A 26861-nucleotide genomic window follows, 5' to 3' on the forward strand; every position below is an offset into this window, starting at 1 on the left:
CCCATTATAAACTCAGCCTTTAAAAACATGAGAGTAGCTCCTGCAGTGCTAATGTTTTAATATGGACATGAATGGGTCTCAGCTATGTTCTTGATGATCAGAAACAGTAGCAACCTAACTAGATATTTTAAAAATGGCAATTATTTTTTTTCCCTTTGCAACAGCCTTATAAAACGTTATTAATAAGTATTAGATTACATATGGAATAACAAGTAGTTATTTCATTCACTTGTACCTTAACTTGATGTGAACTTTTAAGCATTTCCCATAACACAGAATCTGTACAAGGGCATACACAGAAGACAAACCATTTTATATTTATTTTGCAATGCCAACCGTGACTGGGGGTACCAGTCCAAGACCCTCAAAAATGTGTACAAAGTTAGTATTTTAACCACTGCATCACAGTTCTTATTACAATTTAAAGATGAATTCTCTTTCTCCCTTTGTATTTATATTTGTATTATGTATACTCACTTATACTAACAAATACCTTCCAAAAATAGAATTGAACTTGTTCCATACTCATTTTTTTTTCACGCTGATGTTTGGAAGTTAAAGGGTACTTAGGAAAACTGCAATTTATTCATGCATTTTAGATGCCTTAGGGATGTATATGGTCTTTTGTCCTCCCCCTTATTTCCACCCTCCCAGCATAATACTCAGAGCTGAGACAACTTCCAACCACATAGTCAGAAGCACATGTCTCCAGGTTTGGACTTCCTTCAACAATCTGCTACAGCTGGCATGGTGATGGCAATTACCCAATTACCAATTCATGAAATCCTGTGTGAGTGTTTGCTTTTTTTTTTTTTCATTCTCCAAGAAGATTGTTGAATGCAGATATTAGACAAGACATTAACCAGTTACATTCGCTGTCCTCAACAGTTACTTGCAACTAATTCCTTAAGAGCTTTTTTGAGCAAGTAATAAGGGGCCAACACAGCCTATTGTACAAGATGCCATTGCCTGCTTATCAGACATTTGAATCCTCAATGATACAGAGAAACTTCTAAATGGAGCCTATACCAGCTGCTCCCCTGAAGGCAATAGCAGATGCTGGCCTTGCATTCTCATTCCAACTAGTTTTCTCACAATGATCGCTGTCACGTAGATCCTTTGCTTGTTGTCAGAAAAATAAAGCCTATGTATCAGCAGCTTGCAGCATCTGCCTATGTAAGATCAGCAATCCTAGTGTTCGCAGTTCTTCTAAATGGTTGTAAAAGCTGGTTACAGTGTTCACACCCAAAAGGCAAAGGCTATTTTTATCAACTGAGCAGACTGGTGCTCCACAAGTGTTCTAAAAAAACTGTGAGTTAGAAAAGATGGGGTAATCCTTTTGATATTTTTATTTCCATTAAACGATTCTAGTAATAGTCTTCATAGTTCTTAGGGTTCAGGCAATAAAGGATGGCACCCCCAAACGAAAATATAGTTGCACCCCAAGCCAGGCCATAGCCCCAGTTGAACTCATGGTATATTTTCAAGCTGACTGTTTCAATGAACTTGATTGGGTAGAGGACTAAGCTGCACACCTGAAGAACAACTGAAAAAGAAACAAACCAAATGTCAGAAGAAGCCTTAATTCATTTCCATAAAGCCATCACATAACTTAAATTCACATTTCAAAATGCTCTTGGTGCAATTTTTGCTATTAATACTGTATACAATATGTAATATATATATATATATAAACCTTCATTTCTTCCACAGAAAACAGAGCAGTTCTTGCATATTCCCTTGATGATGAAAAACAATATTGCTATGGTATAAAAATAATACTTCAGATGCCCAAGAAATAAACAGTGAAAGCAATCTTTTTCCAATTCTTTTTTGTCTCTCTTCTTTGTATTTTAGTCTGGTGTCATTATTCCCTCCATAACAACAAATCTAAGATCATTTGTTCCATACCTATTATAAATAAGTCAAAATAACAAGAAGCAAGAATAAATGAATATTAAGAAATAAAGCTCAGAATCAAATTATTTACTTAGCCTAATAGTAATTCATTGCAGTATGTGATCCATATTTATGTACATGGAGACTCAATGAATTACATATTTTTTATGCATTACTGTGTAATGCAATCAGAATTAATGATATTATTGCACAGAATAACTAGGAATTCATGAAGTTTGATCAATTGCTAACCTTTTCAACAGAAAATATTTCCTCACATTATGAATTTAGTGGGTGGATCAGAGATGCTTAATTTCGAAAAAACAAAACAAAACAAAACAAAAAAAACACTAATAACACACATCAAATCCAAGGCAGGAAAGAGCGTAAAAACCATCACTTTCTACAGTACTGTCCCCCCTAAGAGTGCCCCATTTCCCACCGTCTGATCCACAGTTCTGCAAGAGGAATTCATCAAACCTGTCCTTTGTGATACACCAAAACAATACATACTGTAACCTGAAAAGGAAGGTGCAAGATGAAAAACCCCAGTTTTCACATAAACAATTCAGTCTGATCAGTGTCCATGCTCTTTTGTAATCAGGCATACTGCTAACAGTATAAGTGAGACAATAGCTTCCAGGGTAAGCAGGTGAAAGTTGCACTTAATTTGAAGACAAGAACAATAAAGATGATTTGGTGATTCTTTAGGCTTCCAGTTCTGCCATCTACAAACAAATATCATGGGAATTATACATCATAGGACCATACAAAACAACCTTTTTATCCCTCAAATGAGTCTCCCTTCCGTCATTTAGAACAATCAGGTTTTAAAGACTTCAGTCCATGACTTCCCCTATAAGCTACGAGCCTTCTAATTACAGACGGTGAGCACATCCACAAAGTTGAGCACATTCTTAAGAATTTGCAGACTTGAGACATACTCTGATCAAAGTTCAATGGTATAGTTAGTTATAATGCCATAACTACTTTAACATTGACTGCTTCATTTTTATTTATTTATTTATTTAAGACTTTACCAGGTACTGTTAAAAGAACAAACACTACTTTATATAAAAATTGTGAATTTTTATAAAGCCAAAAGTCAAAATAAAATGCCAGTGGAAAATAAGAAGTATGACTACTTTTGGCTACAGAAGCTTTTTTGAAATTACAGTGAAATAAAATAATATTAATTATATTTTCCTGCTGGTCAAACACTTTTTGCACACCCAAAACCTGTCATTTGCCTTTTCATTCCCACATGCCCTCTTCAGTGCTGTCAAATGTCATCTTTCATTAGGTGCTTAGAGACCAATGCTTTCTTGTCCTTTGGATGGGGACTGTTATGGGGAGAGGATTTCCAATGCTCATCATACACCCTCTGATATCACGGCAAAACATCCACTGGAAATTCATGCCCCCTCCCACCTCTCACATCCAGTTAGCATCTTCAACTCTTTCTTGGGACTGACAATCAAAGTAATGTTTGGATAGTGGATTTTCTGCTGTGGGTACTAAAATCCACAGGATTATTATTTTTTTTATATATATTTTTTTTAATTCTGAAGTTATTGAAGTGTTACTTTATGTCATTTCTGTTTAATATTTTTTGTCTGCCAGCTCACAAAATACTGCACAACACTGGAGAAATTTTGGCGTGGTACACCAGGGAAAGCTTCTAGTCTTCTGAAAAGATTATGCATTCTGATTCTGTATAATGAGAACATGGTTATACCCCAAAACACCTGAACATATGCTCAACTTTCAGTCACATCTTTAAGACCATTCAAAGTCCAAAAGAATTTTTCAGATGAATAGGTGTAAGCAGGTTCTTCAGTGGCTTCCTGAACTGGAGCTGCAGAACCTCTGCTGGGTCAATACAGAAATAGCCATTGGTGTGCATGTGTCTCTATCAAGTTGCACCCAAGGAAGCTCCCTACCTTCGCTCAAATTAATACTGAATTTTAATCTATGGATTGGATATGTAAAAAAAAAAAAAAAAAAAAAAAAAAGTGATTCCACTGGAACACGTGGCTAACAGAGCAACACCTACAACACAAACTGACATTTTTATAGTGAGGCATCCTGAATTTGCTACTACTGGTTCAGCTACACAATTGAAAAATTCAAAGGAAGTGCTGATATCAGCAGGCCAGCAGAAACAACCACACTACATAACAATGCTGTCACTTTGCACTATTTACAACTCCCATCATTGTTGCTCCCTGTAAAATGGAAAGGGACCAATATAGGCTAGAAACAAGTTAGTGAAGTTACAAAAAATGACCAGTATGACCCAAAAAGATGTTGAAACCAATGACTGCAAGCACTGATCCACATCCAATAAATTTAAAGAGACCTGCTCATAGGAAGTGTAGGTACTACACTTTTTCAGAAATACTAGTTCTTCCCTGTAGAAAAAGGCTGCAAAATAAATAAATAATGAATCCACCTAAAATCTCTATTCAAAAAAAAAAAAAATAGTCAGCTCAAACTAGACTACTCATTTCAAGTTTAGACACATTTTTATGGCTAGTACACAGTACAGGACAAGCACACAGGAACAGGAATACTTTTACTTCATTTACATGAAGTGTAAGTACTCACCACATTAAACATGCAAAAAGCACAACAAAACCTTTAAAACTAGAAAAACTAAATTTCAGTCATCTTTTTCCTTCATTAAAATTTTTAACTATAATAGATCTGCTGTTTAAAAAAAAAAATCCTTAAAATTGGGCTTTTTGATTGGTGTCTCTTACGAAAATGGTGGTGCTGACTAGTTCTCTGTACCATTGCTCCTGTTCATTCACATACACTTTATTAGTAACCAATAGGTGTTGCAGTTTCAAAGACTGACATACAACAACAGTCTAGGAACTTTTTGTGCTTAATACAACCTGTGCAAGAAATTGTGAAGGAGTATGAAGAGGAGGGGGGGTGATCCATGCTAATTTTTAAAATATTGCTAGCTTAGAATATGCCACCCTACTACAGACGAAGACCAGGAATTTCAGCAGGAGGCCCAGCTGGCCAAGCAGGGAATTTTTCCAACAAATGTGTAAGAAATGAGCAAACAAACAGGAAACAAGGATAGACAATGAGAGGGAAATATAAAAATACTATTTTGGTACTTACATACAAAATCAGGAAGGCTGAAGCCCAGCTGGAGCCAAACATCAAGCTAAGAAATGGCAAAAAAAAAAAAAAAGTGTAATACATTTCCACAGGTGCATTAGTTGCAACATGAAGTTCAGAATATGTACTGGTCCAATGATGGGCAGAAAAGCAAGTCTAATGGCAGATGATGCAAAATGAGCGCTTCTCCAAGATCTCCAGGGGTCTTGGAGCCTTTGGGAAGGAGTAGGGCAGTCAGCAATGCAGAAACAAGTTAGAGACGACAAAGTTGCATCAATGTCTATCAGCATCACCTCAATCCCTTGAAACTTTATGAAGTACATCTTCTAGTACATCTAGTTCTAGGCAAGTGCAGGCTCCTGCACCTAGGGAGGAATAACCCCAAGCACTAGTACATGCTGGGGGGTGACCTGCTGGAGAACAGCTCTGAAGAGAGGGACCTGGGAATTCTGGTGGACACTGGCTGACCACGAGTCAGCAATGTGCCCTTGTGGCCAACAAGGCCAACAGTATCCTGGGGTGCATTTAGAAGAGTGTTGTTAGTAGGTCAAGAGAGGTGATCCTCCCCCTCTACTCAGCCCTGGTGAAGCCACACCTGGACTACTGTGTCCAGATCTGGGCTCCTCAGTACAAGAGGGACATAGAACTACTAGAGTGAGTCCATAGGAGGACTATGAAGATGATGATAGGACTGGAGCACCTGTCATATGAGGACAGGCTGAAAGAACTGGGCCTGTTTAGCCTGGAAAAGAGAAGACTTAGGGGAGACCTCATCAATGTGTATAAATATCTGAAGGGAGGGTGTTGAAAGCATGGAGCCGGTCTCTTTTCAGTAGTGCCCAGCAACAGGATGAGAAGCAACGCACACAAACTGAAGCACAGGAAGTTGCAGATGAAAATGAGAGGGCATTTCTTTACTGTGAGGGTGACAGAGCACTGGAAGAGGTTGCCCAGAGAGGTTGTGGAGTCTCCTTCTCTGGAGATATTTAAAATCTGCCTGGATGCCATCCTGTGCAATGTGCTCTAGGTGATCCTGCTTGGCAGGGGAGTTGGACTAGGTGATCTTCAGAGGTCCATGCCAACCTTGACCATTCTGTGATTCTTGGAGTGCACCTCTAAGCATGTGCAGAACAAGGTGGCATTCAGCAGTCAGCAGGGATTCACCAGGCAAGGGTACAGAAAGGTGCCAAAATGATTGAAGCCTACAGCAAATTGTCCTCAAGAGGAAGAAGAGGATGGTAGCTTTATTTAGATACATGAAGAGGAGGCTAAGGAGCAATTTCAGTGCAGCCTACATCTACCTGAAAATGCAGCTACAAAGATGTTGAAACAAAACTCTTTGTAATGGCAGGAAACTTAAGATGTTGTCAAGAGACAGAACTTCCAGTTTCACAGACTCAGAATGGACACATAGAAAAAAAATTTAAGGAGGCCAGTACAGCAACAGGACAATGTACTTGAATGGGTTGTACAAGCTTATCCTTTGAGATCTTTCAGACTAGTCAAGATAAAACCACAGCTGACAGACCTAAAGTTAATGATCGTCCTGCCTCAACAACCTCAACAAGGAGTTTGGACTAGATGCTAGATGACCTACAGTATCCTGTCAACTGATTTCTTTGATGCTGTTTTGTGCTCTTCTGATTTTTTTATTTATTTTTTTTATTTTTTGTAGCTATGTGCACTTCCTCCTACCAAAGTTTGTCCTACTTTTCAGACCATTCTTACAATTCCTCAAAATTGAATTTTGTCTTCCAACACATCTGTATTTTTTCCTACCTTCATTTAACTGCAAGTTTGGTAAGTATACTTTCATTCTGTTTCACAGCATTATAAATAATGGCACAGAACTCGGGAGTTAATCCAGCAGAACTGTGCTCAGACTCCCTGTCAAAATGTAAAGATACATACATATCCTCTACATATTATCTGCTTGTCATTCTTTTACTCCCTCACCCATATTTTCACTTCACCACCATTTCCCTAGCTTACAGCACGTGAACATCATGTAAAATGTGTTAAAAGCTTACTGACCTCAAAGGTTCTTCTAAGACCTAATCATAAAAGGTAATGAAATTGTTTTGACACAAGTCACCCATATGAAGTCTCATTACTTCACAGTCAGTCAAATTTGTGTCTTCATGGGCTGAAAAGGAAGGAAATTCTTAAGACAGTGAGAGCACAAGCTCCTCAGAAAGCACTGTTAAAACAGAGCCTGTGAAAGCAAACACATTTTAAATGACTTTTTTTTTTTTTTCTTCAGACAATCAACAATTCTACTTTCTACTCCTAAAATTTCACCTGGTTAGCAGTCAGTTATCTGGTAACCATATTGTGAGACTCCTCACGCTGATGAGTTTATGACCTTAGACATGGCACTTTGAGGATGCAGCTTTCAGAGCTGGTTTGAATCAGAAGCATTTAAATATTCCAGCAAGTATGTATGCTACTGACCCCTACTTGACAAAAAATGCTGGGAAGAGCTGTATGAGGACACCAAGTCTACCAAGCTCAATTAAGACTGATTTTTGTATCCCTTCATACAGCACACTGACACAAGTCAACGAATTAACAAGCCACTATAATGGCTAGCAGTGAGATATTTATAAACCCCAATGGATAGCTCCACACAAGTGTCCTGCAACTCTGCCTTTCTGTATGCTGTACATTTTTCCATCGCCTGAGATATTCTTGCTCCTCTCCCATTACACAGAGCTGATAGTACATATTTTGAACACACACTTCTGTTGATCGCTCAATGGTTTATTCTCAGTATCCAGGTAGATATTTTTTTTGTCCGTTTATCACCTCTTTCAGCCTCAGTAACTCATTCATCTTCCTCATCTACAAAATCACTAAATGAAACCTAAAGCTGAGGGGGAAAAAAAAATCAAAATGAGAAGAAAGAGAAATGCCTGGAACCAACTGCTCAGACTCTGAAGTGCCTGGAGGTCACTTTTCCATTTGGTTCTCTTTCCCACACTGTGATGTTTTCTACCCGACACCCACACAGACCATTAATATATCTAGGCAACTCATGCTGTGTCCTTCTACCACAAGGCAGCAGAGGGATGTGTTCATAATCAGTCAGGCAAAATATTTTGTGATGTCAGAAGATTCATGGGACAGGGGTTTTCTAGCCTCATGGATGTTCTGTGAAATCCACAGGTTGCATAACTTTACTGTGCTGTAACCTTAACTTTTTCCTCTTCACTGGTGGATTCTTCAAGTGATTCTCTCAAGATATGCAAGTCCATACTCATATCAAAAAGTAGCTGAAAACAAAGAAAATCCATAGGAAATGATGTCAACAATGTCAGCATCAAATCCTGAAACAATTCGCCTCAGACTTGCCAGATAACGAAGAAGAATCACAGAATCACAGAATTTCTAGGTTGGAAGAGACCTCAAGATCATCGACTCCAACCTCTGACCTAACGCTAACAGTCCCCACTAAACCATATCCCTAAGCTCTACATCTAAACGTCTTTTAAAGACTTCCAGGGATGGTGACTACACCACTTCCCTGGGCAACCTGTTCCAATGTCTAACAACCCTTTTGGTAAAGAAGTTCTTCCTAACATCCAACCTAAAACTCCCTTGGAACAAAAAACTCCCCTGGCGCAAATGGGGCAGGCTGCCTTTGCCTCATCATCTCTTTTCCTTTTACAGGCTTCAGGCCAGGGGTATTTAAAATACATGCAAGTGTGTGCATACATACATACAGCAAAGGAAAGAGATGGACACCACTCATGAGCTACAGGATTAATACATTTTCCTTTCTGATTCAAGTAAGCATTAAACCTGATCTCCTCTCTGGTGACAGCAACAGGACACAAAAGAATGGCATGAAGCTGCATCTGGGGTTCAGGAAGTGGTTGGACAATGGTCTCAGACATACGGTCTGTATTTTTGGGTGGTTCTGTGTGGAGCTAGGAGTTGGACTCAACAATCCTTGTGGGTACCTTCCATCCAGGAATATTCTACTGTTCTAAACTGCCACCTTCCCCTCCCCTCTAAATTTTGTAATAAATAGTAGAACTAATTTTATACACAGGAGAACAGATTAAGCTTTAAACAGAACAGTAATATTTGGATTTTTTTTTTTTATTTAAATACAAACTGTATACTGACTAAGCAATATGGCAAGATAGTAATTGCTCACACATACGCTGCCTAATTTACTAAACAATGTTATGATAAATTAAATCAAAAACCAAATAAGAAATAACTACATAAACTCAGCAATCCTTATCACTTCAAAGTTAACTGCCCAATATGATTTATAATCTCAGAATTAGTACTGATATTTAAAGTAATGGCACAAGTGCCTTTATTTATTCAGTCAACTCGGCAATACAACACATGAAACAAAAAGATGCAATTTCTGTTCATAAAATCTGATCCTTCCTTGCACTCACCTTCTCAAAGTGAATAAAATATAATCTACTTATATTTCTTGAGCAAATAAAAGCGCATCTTGAAATGCTGTGGTTCAGTCAAAGTAACATAAACAGCAGGGGGCAGCAGTAGCCTTCCCCAGAGCTTTTGATTTCTGAATCTCAGCCCTTCACGTGCTGAGTTTTGTCTTTTTGTATACTTGTACGTGGCTTTTTTTTAATACATCCTGAAGACTACATTCTGTCACTCTCTTCATTAAAGGCTATCAGAAGGGGCCTAAGCTGCTAGCTCCAATGCAGATATGAGTGACAGGATGAAGACAAACTTTTCTTGGTGAATCTCAGGAGAAATAGAAACATCCATGCTGACTAAGGCCCAAAATACCAGAATGTATGAAAGGAAATGATTTGATACTGTAATTATACCGCACTGGACCAGTTTTAGGGACAATTCAGGTGCATACGTCTCCCTTAAGATTTTGTGATTGTCTATGTAAACTGTTCCATCCTGATGTTTTTAAAACCAAACAGGGACTACAGTGTGACAGCTTGTTAAATTAATAAGTGAGCATGCTGACACAATGAAATTAATTCCTCCAGTGGCACAGGAGCATCTATAAATACCTCACAACATAATCCTATTTATTTTCACACTTGGGGCTTCAAGGTTTCACATCTGAGCATTAGTTTTCCCAGTTTAAATTGCAAAAGGAAGAACATTAAAATATCAGAAAGGTCTTTGCATGAAGAATAAAAATGGGGCCATCAAGCAGCACAAAGTAACAGACTAAAAATGGTACTTAAATGGATTTATCTTCTGTAGTTTTCCCCGCTGCATATACTTCACCAAACCTGAAGTATAAGAAGAATAAAAAATTGTTTATGAACTATAAAAGTGGAACTACAAAAATTATTAATACCTTGTAAAACTGGTATCCTGAAAAACCTCACAGGACTTAACAGTCAAGAGGTAAACCAAATGCTTCTGAATTGGTATGCAGTACAAGGAACATTTTATATCATGAAAGTAAAGCTGCCCTTATGCACTTTTCATAATGGTGCTGGTAAACTGCTTACCTGCAGCAAAGAGCATGACTGCAACTGGTCTGTAGAACCGCCTCCGAGATCCCACACAGATTGAGATCAGACCAACCAGGAAAGCTATGAGAATGATGGCAGCACCACCCAACAGCAAAGCAAGAGTAGCTATCTGCCAGTCTATAGGAAAAAGAGAGAGAAAAAAAAATATATAACAATTCAGTTGCAATAAAACAAGCCCATACGCTCAGCAGAAACAACAGAATACGAGGAACACAGAGCCTGCATCAAGGTTTGGGTAAATACACAACTGCACTTTTTCTTTTGGATTTCTTGGATTTCTTTTTGCTAATTAGCCAAACACCTTTACACAACAAATGCGACTTAACAGTAAAGTGCAACAACCTCACACAGTTTTTCAAGGGTTAGTTGGCCTCATAGGGATTTCAGCTGAGGAAGATTGAATAATTTGGTACCTTGGCTTTGTCCAATTTAGAATGAGAAATTGAAGTTGGGCCAGGATTAGCTGGCATGTCTTAGCTGACCCCAAAAATGCTGTAAGCCTCTCACAGAACAGAGTAAAACTCAAACCTCTGCTTGAACTGATTACGGTGACATAGGAAGGGAAATACACAGAGGCTGATCATGGATACATTCCACTTGAGAGGTAACAAGCCCATGTAACAGGAATAATAAATAAATAAATTAAAAGAAGGAAATTCTCAAAGGAAGGAAAAAATACATTTTCAACACTAAAAAAAGGCGAATGTTTAGCCCTTATAAAAAATGGTAATGATGCAGGGCGAGTCAAATCTGAAGTCTGCTTTAAGGTCATCCTAATGTGTCAGTTTTTCTTTTCTTCCCCCAAAAGCAACTTTTGAATCTAGCCCAGTGTGTTTTCTAATTATTTTTATGTATGCAGTTACAAACAACATCCTTGAAGTCTTAGATAATATAAAACAAAATTCATCTGCAAGCAGATGGACACCAAGGCCATACAACATCTAACTTAAAAGGTTCTGTGGGATTTAAGAAAGGCATAGGCTTCATGCCATCTCTCCATGCAAAGAGTACTTAAAACTTTGTTTCTTTGCAATCATGGACTTCAAGAAAAAGAAACTGATCACTATTTACTATTGATCACTGTTATTTTGTACTTTAAGTATCCAATGAATATCTCATTCCTTTGAATGTACTAGCACACACACGACATTCAGAATGAAATGGAAGAATGTGTTGTATAGTTCAAAGAAAATAAAAGGATTTAACAGTTTTTAGAATAAATTTTGAGATTTTAATGCTACTAAAATAAGAACAGCAACAGTAAAAATACACATTCTCTTTCTGAAAAGCAAAATTCAGTGTTTTAGACAACAACATATTTCTGGTTTCAACAGGGATCTAATCTGCTAAAGATGCCTAAAATGCAGTTGTGGGGTTTTGGAATGGGAGGTTTACAACTATAATCACAAAAAAAACCCTTCATATGTTATATGAAAAAGATGGAGAAGATGAAAACAAGAAACTGAAGATCTATAGAGGCGTTTCTTATAAAGAAAGTTGTTTTAAAGGTGTTTGTGTGTGTACACACTTATTTTAATTTTTGTTAGAAATCTAGGCATGTTGTTTACTAATACTTTAATTACTAAGTACTCAACCTTCCAAGCCCTTTTACTCCATGTTTTTGGACCAAAACCAAGGCTAGGAACAATCTTTTATTCTTCTACTTTCAGCATGCAATCTAAAAGATCAGCCTGCTGCATGTTCCTCTGGATGGAAATACAATTTTAGTTATGGATTGGAATGTTACGAGAAGTGGTTTTTAATGTTGATGTGATACTTCAAAAACACTAAGTGGTTAGTATAGTGATGATTTAGAAAGTATTCTTCCAATATCACAGTGCATTATGGATAGAAAATATAGAAATAAATAAACAGAACAGACCATTTTGGAACACTATGAAAGGAATCTTCGGACTTGAAGATTACACAGCTACAAAGACTAGACACGTAAATTCATCTTGCCCCAAAGTTAAAAGCCATAAAAAAGTGATAAAATAAATCAAAGTGCCAGATGGGAAAACTCAGAAACCACCAGTTTTGAAAGCCACTACAAATAATACAATATTAAATACTGCCTTTATATTGACCAGATACCGAAGTCTAATGCAAACAAAAGGTGTACAGCATTGGAGTAGCAAACAAATGGAAAACGATTTGAGTACACTATTGCTTTACTAAGCCATGTAGCAAGGCCACCAATCAAGTGAAAATAACAAAGGCAAAGATGATATAAGCATGAGGTTAAAATACAGCTTGGCTTCCAGGACAGAGCTATCTATGGATTTTGGAAAGGTTAAAAAATAAACAAGCTACTTTACTATAGTACCAATGTGGGAGGTATCCGTGTTGAAAAACACCTACGCTCCCAACTTAAAAAAAGAATTGACTTAGTTAAACAAAGTTAGTTTCTAGAATAAGAGAGCCTACTTCTTGTTGTTGACAATAGGACCAAACTGAGGACTGAGGTTCTATATGTTCCTAAGGATTGGGTATTTAACATTGTGTTCTGTGTTCCAAAACGTCTGGAATCTTCTCCTGCCCTGCCCTGCCCTCCCCCCCCCCCAGTTCCAGTCTTCATTTGAGAGCATGCAACTCTAGCAACCTTTAGGTACACCTGCAGCAATGACGGATTCTGTTTGAAGAACATCATGAAAGTCAGTCCAGTCAGACAGCAGACACACATTACAGCATAAGTAATAAGGGGCTGAGTTTTTCTATATTGCCTACCATGGAAACTGTATGCTTAAATCTCCTTGTTGTCTTAGAAACACCTTAACTATCAATTTTGTAAGCCATTTGAGCTAGCAACAAAATAAATCTTATGTTGGACTAAGTAAGCAAATTTCTGCATAGGCAATGCAGAAATTATTAACAGTGATTATTTTAAGAAGAGGCCACTGGATTTGTTTTATATGAGAGAAAAGAAACATCCAAGAAAACTGAATAACTACTCCTGAAAGAAGAATCCCCTGTAAGTTAAGATAGCTACAACATTATAACCACATGTAACAAATGCTTTTCTACAGTAACAAGGTGTAGTTCCCTCAGACTACCCAGATGTGATTTATAACACACAGCATCAAAATGGGAACAGCAGATTTCTCCTTTACATAGTGTTACTGGTACACAGAACATAAACATCATCAGTACACTTTGGTGATATCCAAAATATGCTTGCACCATATCTATACATGAGACAATCTTGTAAATGAGTTACTATACTCATTTCAGGAGACTCAGCAATTCAGGGAGACTGTGCAGAGATAAAAACATGCATGAACATGAGCAAAATGGGACTTTGGAGAAGATCTTTAAGTTTTCAGGATTCTAAATATGCGTTTACACGTAAGAATGCACATAAATATTTTTCACTGTACATCGGCACAGTTTATTTACATTATACAACAACTATTTAAGAAAAATGTTAAGAACCAGTAAAAACTCCACTCCCGCAAATCCTTAAAAACTTTCAGATTTTAAAAGGTGCTGCCGTCTCACAGGTATGCTGAAATTAAGTTCATTTGTTGTTTTATACTTGCAGAGACAACAGAAAACCTAACTTTTTCCAATTTTCATTATTTTACCAATCTGAACAACAGGAATGAATACATTTTTGGACAATCACTGAGTAATTCAAGACAGATTTCTTAATAAAACTTCCATTTAATTTGTACTGCATTTAGTTCTGTAAATCCAAAAAGTTTTTTTTACTGAACATGAACCATTGTTTATGTCTATTCCATGGTAAATCTATACCTCAGTTCTGATAGTGATGATAACTTTTGCATCATTTTTATTATAATAATCTGCCTGTTAGTTTAGGGATGCAGATTTCAATATTTGCAAATGTATGCAAATTTGAACCCAGGTTCTTCAAACATATTTTCAAAGCATATTGTATAAAATTCATAAAAGTCATCACTTTGAGTAAAATAAAAGATATGACGTTTCTTTTCAAGTAATTGTTCACAGATAATTCAGTGCCTTTTTGCAAGGACAGACTGATTGCATTGCTCTTTGGAAATTATACCAGATTCTTAATAATATGGAAGCACAATGTTAATTGCACACTGAAAGGTGTGACTCTCCTACCTTCTTGCCCCCTAATGAAATGACCTAAGGCTTATATTCATTGGCTGTATATTCATTTATAATTAGAAGCACCTCCATTTGCTTTATTTCTTGGACAAAATAATGCTTCAATACCAAATTAAATTCAGGAAAAGCTTTAAAAGAATTATTAAAAATATAAAAGTTCTGCAATATTTATTTTAATAGATAGGCCATTTTTTTAATGTGAGAAAGAACAATGCAAATGGCTAGCACTGTCATTTTTCCACATTTTCGGCAAGTTCCCAAAAAATTAAATATTCTCTCTATATGGTATTGTCTAGTAAAAAAAGCTGTGGAAGTAAAAGCATATTGTTGGAATATGTGAAGTATTTGTACATATGTTTCTTTCAGGCAACAAAAGCAAACTGAATACATCTCTTAAGAAGCAATCAAGTACTCCTTTCTTTCATACAATGGTTCTATGAGGAGTCCTCTCCTCACAGAGGCTAAAGAAATGCATGCATCTGTTACAAGCTGAAGGTAATGACCTTCTAGCACTAAACAAAACACCACTGAGGAAAACAAAAACAAAATAACTTATAACACTCTAATGCAAGTTTTTCTGATTAATTGCAAAGCCTCCACTTAGTACATACTTGCTGTCAGCCAACAAATATTCCTAGAAATTGTAATATAGCATTTAAATTCAGGAGTATTGAATTTCAAAGAGTGCGTCAAGTAAAGCATAGAAAGTTGAAGCACCCGCACATAAGGAATTAAATATAACCTACTTAATGTCATAACAATCAACTAAGATAAATAAGGCTGCTACAGATATTCCTAATTGTTTCACATTAAAAATTATTTTTAATGTTATCAACAGTCATCAACTTAGCCATCCAACAACCATGTTTTAAAAGTAACAACAATATAAAAAGACAAAAATAGAATCTGTTTTCTAAAAGTATATTTGTCACATGATAGTGCTCTTTTTTTCAGCATTATCAGGTGCATGGATTTCTGTGGTAGGTCAAACTATGGAATTCAGTGGAAATACTGAAGGAAAACAACTGTTGCATTCACCTTTAAGATCTGTGTGTGCAATAATTTTATGTACAAAGTCAGTTTTTTGGAATCTTGCCTGAGATGAAACAACTTTTTTGTTTGTTTGTTTTTAAGTTGCTCAGAAGAATTTTGCTTTTACCTTCTAAGTTCAAAACAAAACAAAATATTTGGCTGTGTGGATGAAGGACAAAATGGTTAAACTTGGGAAGTCCAGCATTTATAAGTTATTTGGTTTCTATTCCTCCTTTCTTTTACAGTCAGCACAAGTACAGTCTCTTGAGACTGTGTAGTCTACACTTCTGCACACTACAAAGAGAAGCTTTTTCTGGCAAGATCCATTCCAAATTTCCATTAAGTTCCTCTAGCCACAACCTTTCACAGTGGAACCTTGTACAAAATAGTAATAACTAAATATTTTGTGCTCCTTGTCAGTTCATACAGCATACTTATTACTGCTAGTTGTTTTACAGATACACTCTGGATTCTGCATTTTCTTTTATGGATTCAGATTTTTCTAAAGTATGAAAATTGCTTGTGTGTGCGGATCTTCAAGTCACTTCATCACTTAATAAGTGTTAGCCATAGCTGTGGGAACCAGACAGCAGTGGCTGGGAGCATCATTTTCTTAAGACAAAACTCAGATACTCCATCAAGGCATTCTTCTAGTTGTGACTTCAGTGTGAACTTGAACATGAGATATAATAAAGGGAGGTCTCAGCTGTAAAAATAATCTGTTCAGAGAAGAGACAAAGCATTTTTATGCTTCTTTTGCAACAGGAGATTTATTTATTGTGCTAATATGTCAGAACTTGGTCGTCTTCTACACACAAAGCCGTTGATACCAGGAGTCTTGCACAACACAGGTGGGCTTCACAGTGAGGTTTTTATGTGCTAATTCATCAGAATTTTGGCAATGTCCAAACAGAAATTTGAGCATTTTAAGCTGAGTGTCAAAATCCTTAAGTGCCTCCTAAGGATAATTCAGAGGTTCCACATAAGGCATCAGTCACTTTCAATTTACTATACAAGAAGCTCACAGGATGGTTTAGTGCTCCTAATACTGAGTGGAAAGTCATTTAGAGCCAGACAAAGAAAAAAAAAAAATGCACAGAGATGTATCCAAAAAACACCTAAATGGAGCAAAATCAAGGATACCCGTGTCTTGCTGAGACATGGAATGCCAATGTCTAATGATAGCAGCTGACTAAGGAAATAGAAAAGGCAGATGCCTCCTTAATTGCAATATATTAGACAACTTCTCAGAAACTGTAAGATCTTTGCTTCTCATCTCCAGACATGAAACTCTGCTTCCATTTCCAAAAGAATATAACCACTGGGTATGACTGATACCACTCTCTTCCATCTGGTAGACTGAAGCCATAGAAATATAAGAAAGATCCACAGAGCACGTAAACAAATAGATATGATGGAATACAAATCTGAGTTTTGCTTTCAAGTCACTCTTACCTACATGGTCTGTTCTGACTTTCCACCAACGAACAAAAGTGCCTCAACATTACTGGGAGGCAGCCCGAGTTCAGTTTCTCCTAGCTTGGAGGGAGAAGTCGTTAGCAGTCATTTACAATGTTGCATCTCTCTCACTCAGACTTGTTCTTGCTTTACTCTCCTCCAGAGCAACATATCTTTTATCAGAGCAGAAGACACTAGCTCTGTTCCAAGTTAGGTAACAGCTGTTTGGAAGGACTCTCTATCATCTTAATTCCTCAGCCTGGGAAGAACTTGCTTGCTAGATCCGAGGACTAATTAGGCAGCCATTGTACAGATGCAGGCAACGCTACAGGAAGTGTTTTAAATCAAATGCCACTGCCCACGTGGATTTGTTGGGGAATAATGGTAGCAGATCAGGCACATCTTCATTCACCTTTCAATGGCAAGCAGAGCTCTTGGTGTCTTCCACCTAAGGATGCTGTTGAGAAGGCTGGGTAAAATATGGTTCCCAGAGAAGTCAGCAGCATGCAAAGCAGATACAGTTGTAGTTTCTCAGGATGATTTCAGCAGCCTGGCATAAGATATGCAGTGCATTAATCTGTCTGATGTTTCTGTTTCAGCTGCTGTATTAGGCAGACTATGATGGCCCTGAGACTACTGGATTCAAACTTTGTGTGCTTCAAAAGCAGTGCAAGTTTTATCCTTATTCTCTACAGGAGATCAAACCAAACAACAAAAACAATAAAAATATGGTAACCATCTCTGCTGCTGCTGTTGTACAAAGGAGACAGATTTTGCAAGACAAGATGGTCTAATGCCTGGGGGGTTACAGATGTATGAGCAACTTGAAACATAACAGGTGCTTGCTCCTCCGCCCACTGACACACATCTCTCCTGAAGATTAAAGCTTGTATTCCTTATTTATAGAAAATACACACTTTGGGAGGTTTTAGTATAACTCCTCTTTTTCTAAGTCATGGCCTGCCTGCACTTTTAAAATCACTGAGTAAAATCCTTTAAATGAAGCACCTCTTCAGATAGAGCCAAGTGCTGCCATTATACAGATCTTTATTTTATTATTTAAAGGCAACGTGCATTGCACATCACTTCTGACAACCGATGACTTCAAAATAAGTGCAGCATTACAGAAAATCAAGAATCTATAATTCATTCATAGAATAATACGTGTACTCAGGCACTTCTTCCATTGGCTATGTGGCATTACTCTGAGATTAGCTTGCTACTACACCATTTGAATTATCAGATATTCTTTCATTCAATAAAAAAATGAAACACCCACCTACAACTCCAAGAACATCAGAAAACCCTCGAAATCTTACAATTGTGTCATTAGGAGAAAAGTGTGGGAGATGTGTTATACAAGCTTTTCAAGAAAAGCTCACCTTTTCTGACTTCACCCATATATATTTCAGTAATCTGAAGAAGGAATAAGTGCACTTCATGTTGTAACAGAAGTGTAATTATTTCCTACAGTTACCAATGCTCTTCAAGCAAACTGGCTATCTTTTGCAGTTTTCAAAACTCATTCCACTGTTCCTTGCAGAAAACAGTTAGCATTTAGAATAGTTCTAATAGTACTTTCCAACAAAATGATGGCATTTATATTATAGAACTGGAACAACTGAAAACCCATAAAGCAATACAGCTGGATAGACTTTACCTTCTACAGCTTGCTGTCTTGAATCTTACGTAGTTATCCCTGGACAAAAATCAGTAACAGAGGCAAGGTTACTCTATACTTGATTCTAAATATAAAGTCTCATCAAATATTTAAACCACTTACGATCTCCCTAACATAAGGAACATCTTTTAACTTACTGGTGCAAGGGTTCTTTATTAAATAAAGAGCAACAGGATAAGTTACTAATTTTGAAATTGCAATGAACAACAGCAGTAACAGATAAAGAGTGTTATCAGTCATAAAGAGTATGGTGCTCTCTGATCAGATAAACTCACACAAACTTCACACTTTATACAATTCATGTGTCTAAGTGTCTAAGAGACACTTTCATGTGTCTCTTAGCTGGCTGGAGAAGGATGGCTGAAATGGTAGCTTGCCATCAAACTAAAAGGTCTAGACTACTATGCAGAAGTCTTAGATGTGTTATGCCTTGGGTAGCCTGAGACTAAAATAAGCGCTCCATTTATAAACGAGGAGAGAATAACTTAAAATTTTCTATTTGGGCTAAAGGGAGAGGTAATTCACAAATTCAAGACATTCTGAACACATTCAAGAAGTCAGGTAAACATAAGGCATAAACAGAGTATCAGTGACCACAGAGTCACAGAAAAAACGTGGTTAGAAAAGACCTCTGGAGATCGTGTCACCCAGCTCCCTGTGGAAAGAAGGACTAGCCTCCAAGTCAGACCCAACTTCAAAGCTAGATAAGCTTGTTCAGGGTCTTAGGTGGTGAGTTTGAAGTAGTATAGCTTTTGATTTTATATCCACCTTCAGATAAAGTGTTGTGGATGATTATTAAAGAGAGTAATATGGAAAGTGCCAGACTACAGTTTTTAAAAATAAATTGAATGTCTTATTAATTCATCCGTACATTGCATGTGCTACTTTCTTCAGACTTAGTTAAATCGCATCTGTTTCTCTTATTTTATACCAAACTATCAGCCTTGCTAAGGTTTTTACAAATGTGTCAACATCAACTCAGAGCAACGATCCACATCTTCTAATGAGGAAGCTGCTTTTGAGCTAGAAATTTCCCCTTGGAACAACTGCTTAGATTCAAAACAAGCAGATACCATCCAAGACCATTGAGCCATGTTAATTCAGATATCTGCATCTAATGTATAATTAAGGTTAAAGCTCTTCAAGTGCTACCAATGAGCAGCCTTTTATTTTTTTTCCTTTCAAGAACAAATTAGAACAGAATTATAAGCACAAAACTAGATTCAAGTCATTTTACTGTTTTATGATGTAACTTAAGCCTACATTTATGGTTTGACTTTTTTAAACCACTAGGCTTCAATATGTACAGAGGTCCTTTTGCATTTATTTCCTTGAGATCATTTTGCTTTTCAAACATTCATGGGTAGTTTTTGGAGAATACAGTAATCATAAGGAAAATGAGTTTTCATAAACAAATACATAGGTTGTTAAGTAACAAAGTCATGTCTCTCATCCATCAGGATAGTTTCATACTGGTTAATAGCATTCATTCAAATATATTTTTATATGTGCTATTTTCACAATAAACTGAAATGCTCCAAAAGGAGCCATTATTTTCTAGGAATAGTGTGCGCGTGCGTGTGTGTGTATATATATATTTACATATAAAATGTAAAATACATGATGTTTACCTGACAGACCAGATTCTATGGAACCATTCCACATCATATTTATGTATCTTTGATTTAGAAAACTATAATGCCTGCAATGAACTGCATAAATTCAAATATAATATTATTAATTCTGAAAACATAAGGCAACTACCTGTAAAGGTATAAACATCATGCAGTTATACATAAGGCATATTTAATTTTAGGCAGATACTGAGACAGAAATAAATATTCATACATAACTCTTAACTCCTGATAAATCTGCAAATCAGACTTAATACACTTCAAATGAGGTCTAAAGAAAATTTTGTTTAACAACACCAAAGAGAGATTCCAAACCCTGTAAGTTTTCAGTTTAGCATGTGGATTTAAAATACAGCAGACTTAAAAGACAACTTGTGCACGAGGCAATTTAAGCTTTGATCATAGAAAATAATTTTGTGCCTAGACAGCTGGTGAAACTGTAAAACAGCATTGCTGGACTTTATCACAAAGATCTCCACACTGGCAACTTTGTTAAATTTTCAGCTCCTGAAATTGTTATTAGTGGGAATTTTAGAATTTCATACAGGGGAGAGGAATATGCATGAATATATTTATATTTCTTGAAATTACAGAAAAAAATGAAAAGGTGATTTATGTAAAGACTGAAAAAGAAAAAAAAAAAAAAAAAGCAAATTAAGAAGAGCTCTTTTAAGAAGAGCTCCAACACAATATCTTGAGGTTTTTTTTTTTTTTTTTTTTAATTAATTTGCTTAATTCAGATACTTGAACTCACAATACTGTGCAGTACTTACACAACTTTAAAAGCAGTATGAGAGCAAAGGATTGCTTGCAAGCTGTAGAAAAAGGCCTCAAAACAGTAAATGAATGCAAGCAAAAATACATCCCAAGCATTAGCACTACTCAAGGAAAACACAACTATTTTCTGCTATAATAGCCAATGTAATCATGTTCTGTACATTTCCTTCTGTTCAAACACTACCAAGTTGCCCTTTTGACAGCAGTCAGGGGTCCTACATCTAATTACAACAAAGGTTTTTAATTAAACCTTGAATATGCTTTAACAGCTTCTAGCATGAGCTTGCCCTTGATGGTGCCACTTGAGGTACTCTCCTTCAAGGGATGATGAAGTAAATCTCTTAAAACCATGGGTGAAGATGCCTTTTTCTTGTGTATACTACTGCTTTTCACAGCTAGCTAGCTACAAAGCTGCTTGCATTGGTATCAAGCTAAAAGAGCTTTCCCTGTGGGAGCTCTCCACTATCTCCAAAATATACCGCTTGCTATATTCTTGATGTAGGAGGAAAGTGTACTTAAAATATTAAGGAAGCACACAAAATGGTCTCGAATATGAGCCCAGTCCAACTGGATGAACTTACTGGGAGCCCTTCCACTGACTTTAGTAGGAATTATAACGCACTAGCAGAATGTGAAGGCATACAGTAGTGTCTCATATTTCAGGTCTCCTCAGAGTGCAGAATTGTGTGCCAAACATGAGGAAAATTAATCCCCCCCCCCCCCCCCAGTCACCTCAAATAAAACAATCATTCTCTTCTTCCCTAGTAGCGTGTGAAACCTGGCTCCACTAGACTAGAAAGTATCTAAGGAAAATAAGTAAAGCTCATTCAATGAACTTGAATAAAACTGAGCAGGCAGGAATCTTCACACAGTATACAAGAAAGCTACAGGAGAGGGCAAATTTTCAATAAACAGAAATATTTTGTTTCTATCCATCCACACTGATTCATCTTCCATCTTTCCATAAACAAATAGGTAACTAATAAAGCAACAAGATAAATTATTTGCCTTACATGTTGTTCCATAAACTGTCCTGCTTCTCTTAATGTCCCACTGTGTGCGTGCATGTGTGTATGCACATGCGTGGTGGGGCACAGGTTGAGGGGGGAGCCCAATGAAGTGTGTGTGGGGCAGGGGGATTTGAAGCAGGTTCTCATTCAAGCCAGCTAAAAGGTCCTTCTGCAATCAAGGGGATACTATTTCAGGAGACAGAGAGAAGGGGCAAAGGATTCACGTTGCTAAGGAGACAGTAGAAGCTGACATTCCTACATAAATTTCCATTTATACCAGGGAAGGAAAAGAAAGCTCCCTGAAGTTTGTGTACCCGGGTAACTGATTGAAACTGACGGTTCTTTACAATTCGGTTTGAGGATATATGATTTAAAACAAAATCCAAAACAACATTCGAAACCTCAAATATTACTCCACACAAGTATAGAAAGACAAGAACAGGAGCAAAGGAACCCGTGTAATTTCTACTCAAAGATCAGCAATTTCCTAGAACCTGTAAGAGGATTTCAGAGAAGCCAGAAAAAGAAAAGCCATCTAGAACATACAGACAGTCCCTTACCCCTTTCCCAAAACAAGCATCTCATCCCTGCATGATTTACCAGAAGCTAGAGAGCACAGTGATCCAAACGGATGATATAGCAACGCAAGCATGTGTGGGGGGAGCATGGGGGTGGAAATGAGGGGCAGAGGGGAAGAAAAGAGGCCAGCTTTGTTTGTAAATGTTTCTGTTGGGATTCCTGATACTGGAATCAGCATAAAGTAAATAAAACAACACATAAAACCAGAAACGATTATCGAACTACAAAAGAATTTACTGAAAAAATATTCAACAGGCGGCAGCTTGTTTGTATCACTCACAACCAGCTGAGTGGGTTTTTTTTAGTACCCCAAGCAACAGTGAAATGGCATTAGAAATAAATAAATACTATGACCAAAGACACAGAAACCTGAAGAACAAAAGAACATCAAGAAGTCAAAATGTGGCAAGAAGGAAAAATAGTATGAAAGACAACGGGAGCAATAGCAGTACATGATAGAAAAAGGTATACACAAGTACACCAAGAGGGATGGAGAAAGCTAGAATCCAGATGTCTTCATGTGGGACAAAATAGCATTTTATTTATTTATTAGGATTAGGAAGCCTCAGCTTTCCATGCCTGGTGACTTCTGGGGATGGGGACGTAATGATAAGATCCTTGATCCTCAACAGCTTCTCCTTACACGATAACAACGGCCACAAAGAAAAATAATCAAAAGTAGGCTAAAGTCGGGATCTTTTGTGAAAGCAGTCAAGCAGAGATAAGGAATCAGTCACCTCTTTCACTTACAGAAGCTATCCTTAAGCCTCTCCTGCATCTTAGACCGTCACGCGGGGAGGGGAAATAGCAGACGGTTGACTCCCGAAGCCCTCCCCAGAGCTTTATTTCCAGAAATCCCTGCCCTCGCCTTCGCTCGCAAGGCGGAGGAAGAGGGGCTGGAGCAGGGCGGCACGGGAGGGCGCCCCGCTGCACCAAGGCGGGTGGGGACGACGGGCGGAGAGGCGAGCCCCGGCCCCGGGAAGGCAGAGGGGAGGCGGCAGAGGCCGAGCACGGGGCGAAGAGGGGCCGGGAAGGGCGTTCAGGGCAGGCGGCCAAGAGGCGCCCGCACTTTTCCCGACGGCGGTGGCCGGAGCGGGGAGCAGGGCTGGGAGTGGGGAGGCAGCGGGCGAAGCGGGGAAGTCGGGTAGAAGAGGGGGCAGCGGAGCAGAGCCTCGGGCACCGCTCCCATACGGGAGGACTGTCCCCAAGAGCAAGGACCCTGTCCCGAGCCGCTCGCAAACCCAGGCGACCGAGGAGAGCCGGCTTTGGGATGGCGGGGGCACGCCGGCGGGGCAGCCAGGGCGGCCGCGGTGGAGCCGGGAGAGCGGGAGGCGGCTCAGGGACAGAGGGGACAAGGCGGAGGGGCAGGGGGAGCGGGGGCAACCGTATCTTACCGCTGTGCAACGTCGACTCGCAGAGCCAGCTGTCCAAGTTTCCGGGCTTGCGGCAGGACTCCCACAGAGACAGGTAGTACTGGTGGTCCGCCGTCACCCAGGCGGGGCTCAGCACGGCCCCCAGGTCCAGGCACAGCGCCAGGAAGATGCACACCAGCCCCACCAGCTTCAGCGGGGTCAGCACCGAGACGCGCACCTCCTCCATGCCGCTGCCGGACGAAGCCATAGGGACCAGGGGGAAGGAGGAGGAGGAAGATGAGGAGGAGGAGAAGGATGCGCTGCCGCCAGCCCCGAGGGGAACAGGAGCGAAAGCCCGGCTCCCAACAGGAGAAGCTGGGGGCGGGAGGAGCAGCGAAACCAGCGCTGACTAACGGCGGGGAGAGGCTTTCGCAGGCAGCACAGCTCCCTCCCTCCTCCGCCGCGCTCCCGCCCCGGTGTATCAGGTGCAGCAGCTCCCCCTGTCGCGCTCGGCTCGGCCCGGCCCGGCCCGGCCCGACCCCGCCGCGCTCCTCCCCCGGCCCGCCCCCCGCCTGGGGCGGTGCCCGGCCCCGCACGGCCCGGTATGGACCCTTATGGCCCCGCTCGGGGCGAAGTTTGGGGAAGTTTCCCCGCTCAGCCCGGGCAGAAATGCGTGGAAGCGGCGGGTGCGGGTGCGGCCGGGGCTGGGTGCTCCGCGGCAAAGCGCCGTGGAGCGGGGAACCGGGAGAAAAGAAAAGCCATCTCGGGTTGGGGATTAGCAGTGGCTGACCTTGACTCCTTTTCTCAAATGACCTTTAAATCACAAGTCTTCAGTATAAGGTTAAAAAAGAAAAAAATCAAGGTTTCGTTGTTCACGCACGGGCGTACTGGTAATTCCCTTCTCTCTCTCCCATCAGCTGCCTTTCTGAACCCAAATTAAATCTCAAGAAAGGATAGGTACTTTGACCAGCTTCCATTTCATCTCTGTTTATTTTGCTTAATTAGTATTACAGTACTGAGAATGTCAAGGGTGCATATTTTGTCTAGTTATTAAACATTGTCTGCCTCACAAGACAAAAACACATACAGGGATATCGTATAACATCCATTAAGGACTATTAAAAAAGAAAAAGAAAGAAAAAGATTCAACCTTTAGATTTGAAAGGGAACACAGTGACTGAGATTTGAGGCAGAACTATAAAAATACGAAGGGAGAAATCAAGCCCCAAAAGCCATTGTCAGGTGTAGAAGCAGGAGAAAACCCTGCTCCATAAGTCTTTCTTCTAGCTATGGGAATATTCTCAGTAATTTCAGAAGGTGCATGAATAAATCCTAATGATTTAGCCAAATTCCTCACTCTATTTCACTGTTTGTAGTCCTTTAAGGCAGAAACAGAAAGAAAGAAAGAATATTATTCATATTGCAGGCTCCTTGGAGCACGAACAGCTTTACTCTTACAGCAGTTTACAGGAGTGTTTGAGGTGTAGTTTTGACTTCTCAGTGACATTGCATTGGATTACATATTTTGCAACAATTTCTCCTTTTCATAAGCATTTAGGTGCCTCCTCTGTTAGAAACACAACCACCAAAGCTCACTGCCCTGATACCATAGTAGGTGTATCAGGACGCATATACAATGTAATGTTAGCAGAAGTTTTCTTAGCAGGTGTATTCAAAGGGCTATAAGCCATAAATATTTGTGAAGCTGCTAATGCCAGTCTGTCATTAATCCTGAAGAAGAAATGCATTTCCTTGACCTGCTACTGCTAACGTTTGAAAAGAAGTTTTTTGTTGTTGTTTTTTTTGTTTGTGTTTTTTTTTTTTTGATAGTTTTTAATGTCTGATATAATTTGAGTAAGTATATACCAGAAGCAAGTATGTTAACTAATTGGTTTGTCTGAGTCATGTTTCTATTACCTCTCAATTGTAAAATGATAATTATTGGAAGAACATAGCAAATAAAATATAAAATATTTTATAAAATATTTTTATAAATATATATATATAATAAAATATATATAAAATAAACAATGAGAAAGGCTTTAAAATTTGATAAAAAGCGTAGTTTTGCCAAGCTAAGCACACTATCTCAAAACGGTATGAAATGCAGAATCATGGTTCTGTTCCAGTATTTCATAAAAAGAAGGAGAAAATACCAACAGTTGAAACATATGAAAACTTGGGAAATTATGTACTGAAATAGCACTGGTATCTACAGTTAATGTTGCCAGCACTTTCTGTACAAGGCTCAATTTGTTTTTCTTTATTAAACCCTTGTTGTTAGGGCTGGGCTTGCCTCTGCAAGATGTCTGCATTAGGTTGATTTATTTTTTTTAAGTTCTAGCTAAAGTTCAGTTATATGGATTCACTGTCTACAAAACAAACAAACAAACCTAACCTAACCAACCAAACAAACAAACAAAACTTCAACACATTTTAAGGTGAGAAGCAGAAAGTTGACCCACAACCACACAAAACCACCACAACCTACACACTATGCCTCAGTTTGGTATGCTCAAGAGATCTGTGTTTGTGTCAAATTCTCCAGAGATTTAATCCGTAGTGAGTGTACTACAGCTGTTTACAGCTTTTGTGTCTGAATGAACAGTGTATCAGCAAATGAATGCTGAGACACGCTCCGGCCTGGGCCTTCTAGCCATCCACTAGCCCTGGAAGTACCTGGAGAGCCTGCTCTGGAC

General features: G+C 38.7%; 1 protein-coding gene across 1 annotated transcript; it reads right to left on the bottom strand.

Annotated features, from left to right (window-relative positions):
* Positions 1–292: 292 nt before the first annotated feature.
* TMEM47 (transmembrane protein 47) lies at positions 293–24662 on the bottom strand. Its single transcript, XM_084524738.1, has 3 exons — positions 24205–24662; positions 10518–10658; positions 293–1546 (listed from the first exon to the last, which is right to left on the bottom strand). Exons 1-3 carry the CDS (start codon positions 24428–24430, stop codon positions 1368–1370), a joined length of 546 nt encoding a protein of 181 aa, XP_084380864.1. The 5' UTR covers positions 24431–24662; the 3' UTR covers positions 293–1367.
* Between the last annotated feature and the right edge of the window lie 2199 nt (positions 24663–26861).

The sequence above is a fragment of the Aythya ferina genome (assembly GCF_964211825.1).
Source record: "Aythya ferina genome assembly, chromosome: 1".
Lineage (NCBI taxonomy): Eukaryota > Metazoa > Chordata > Aves > Anseriformes > Anatidae > Aythya > Aythya ferina.

Coding starts and splice junctions, on each gene's coding strand:
- TMEM47 (XM_084524738.1), bottom strand. CDS start 24,430: ATGGCTTCGTCCGGCAGCGGCATGGAGGAGGTGCGCGTCTCGGTGCTG. Junction 10,659..24,204: donor CGAGTCGACGTTGCACAGCG/GTAAGATACGGT, acceptor TTTTTCCTATAG/ACTGGCAGATAGCTACTCTT. Junction 1,547..10,517: donor AGTCATGCTCTTTGCTGCAG/GTAAGCAGTTTA, acceptor TTTCTTTTTCAG/TTGTTCTTCAGGTGTGCAGC.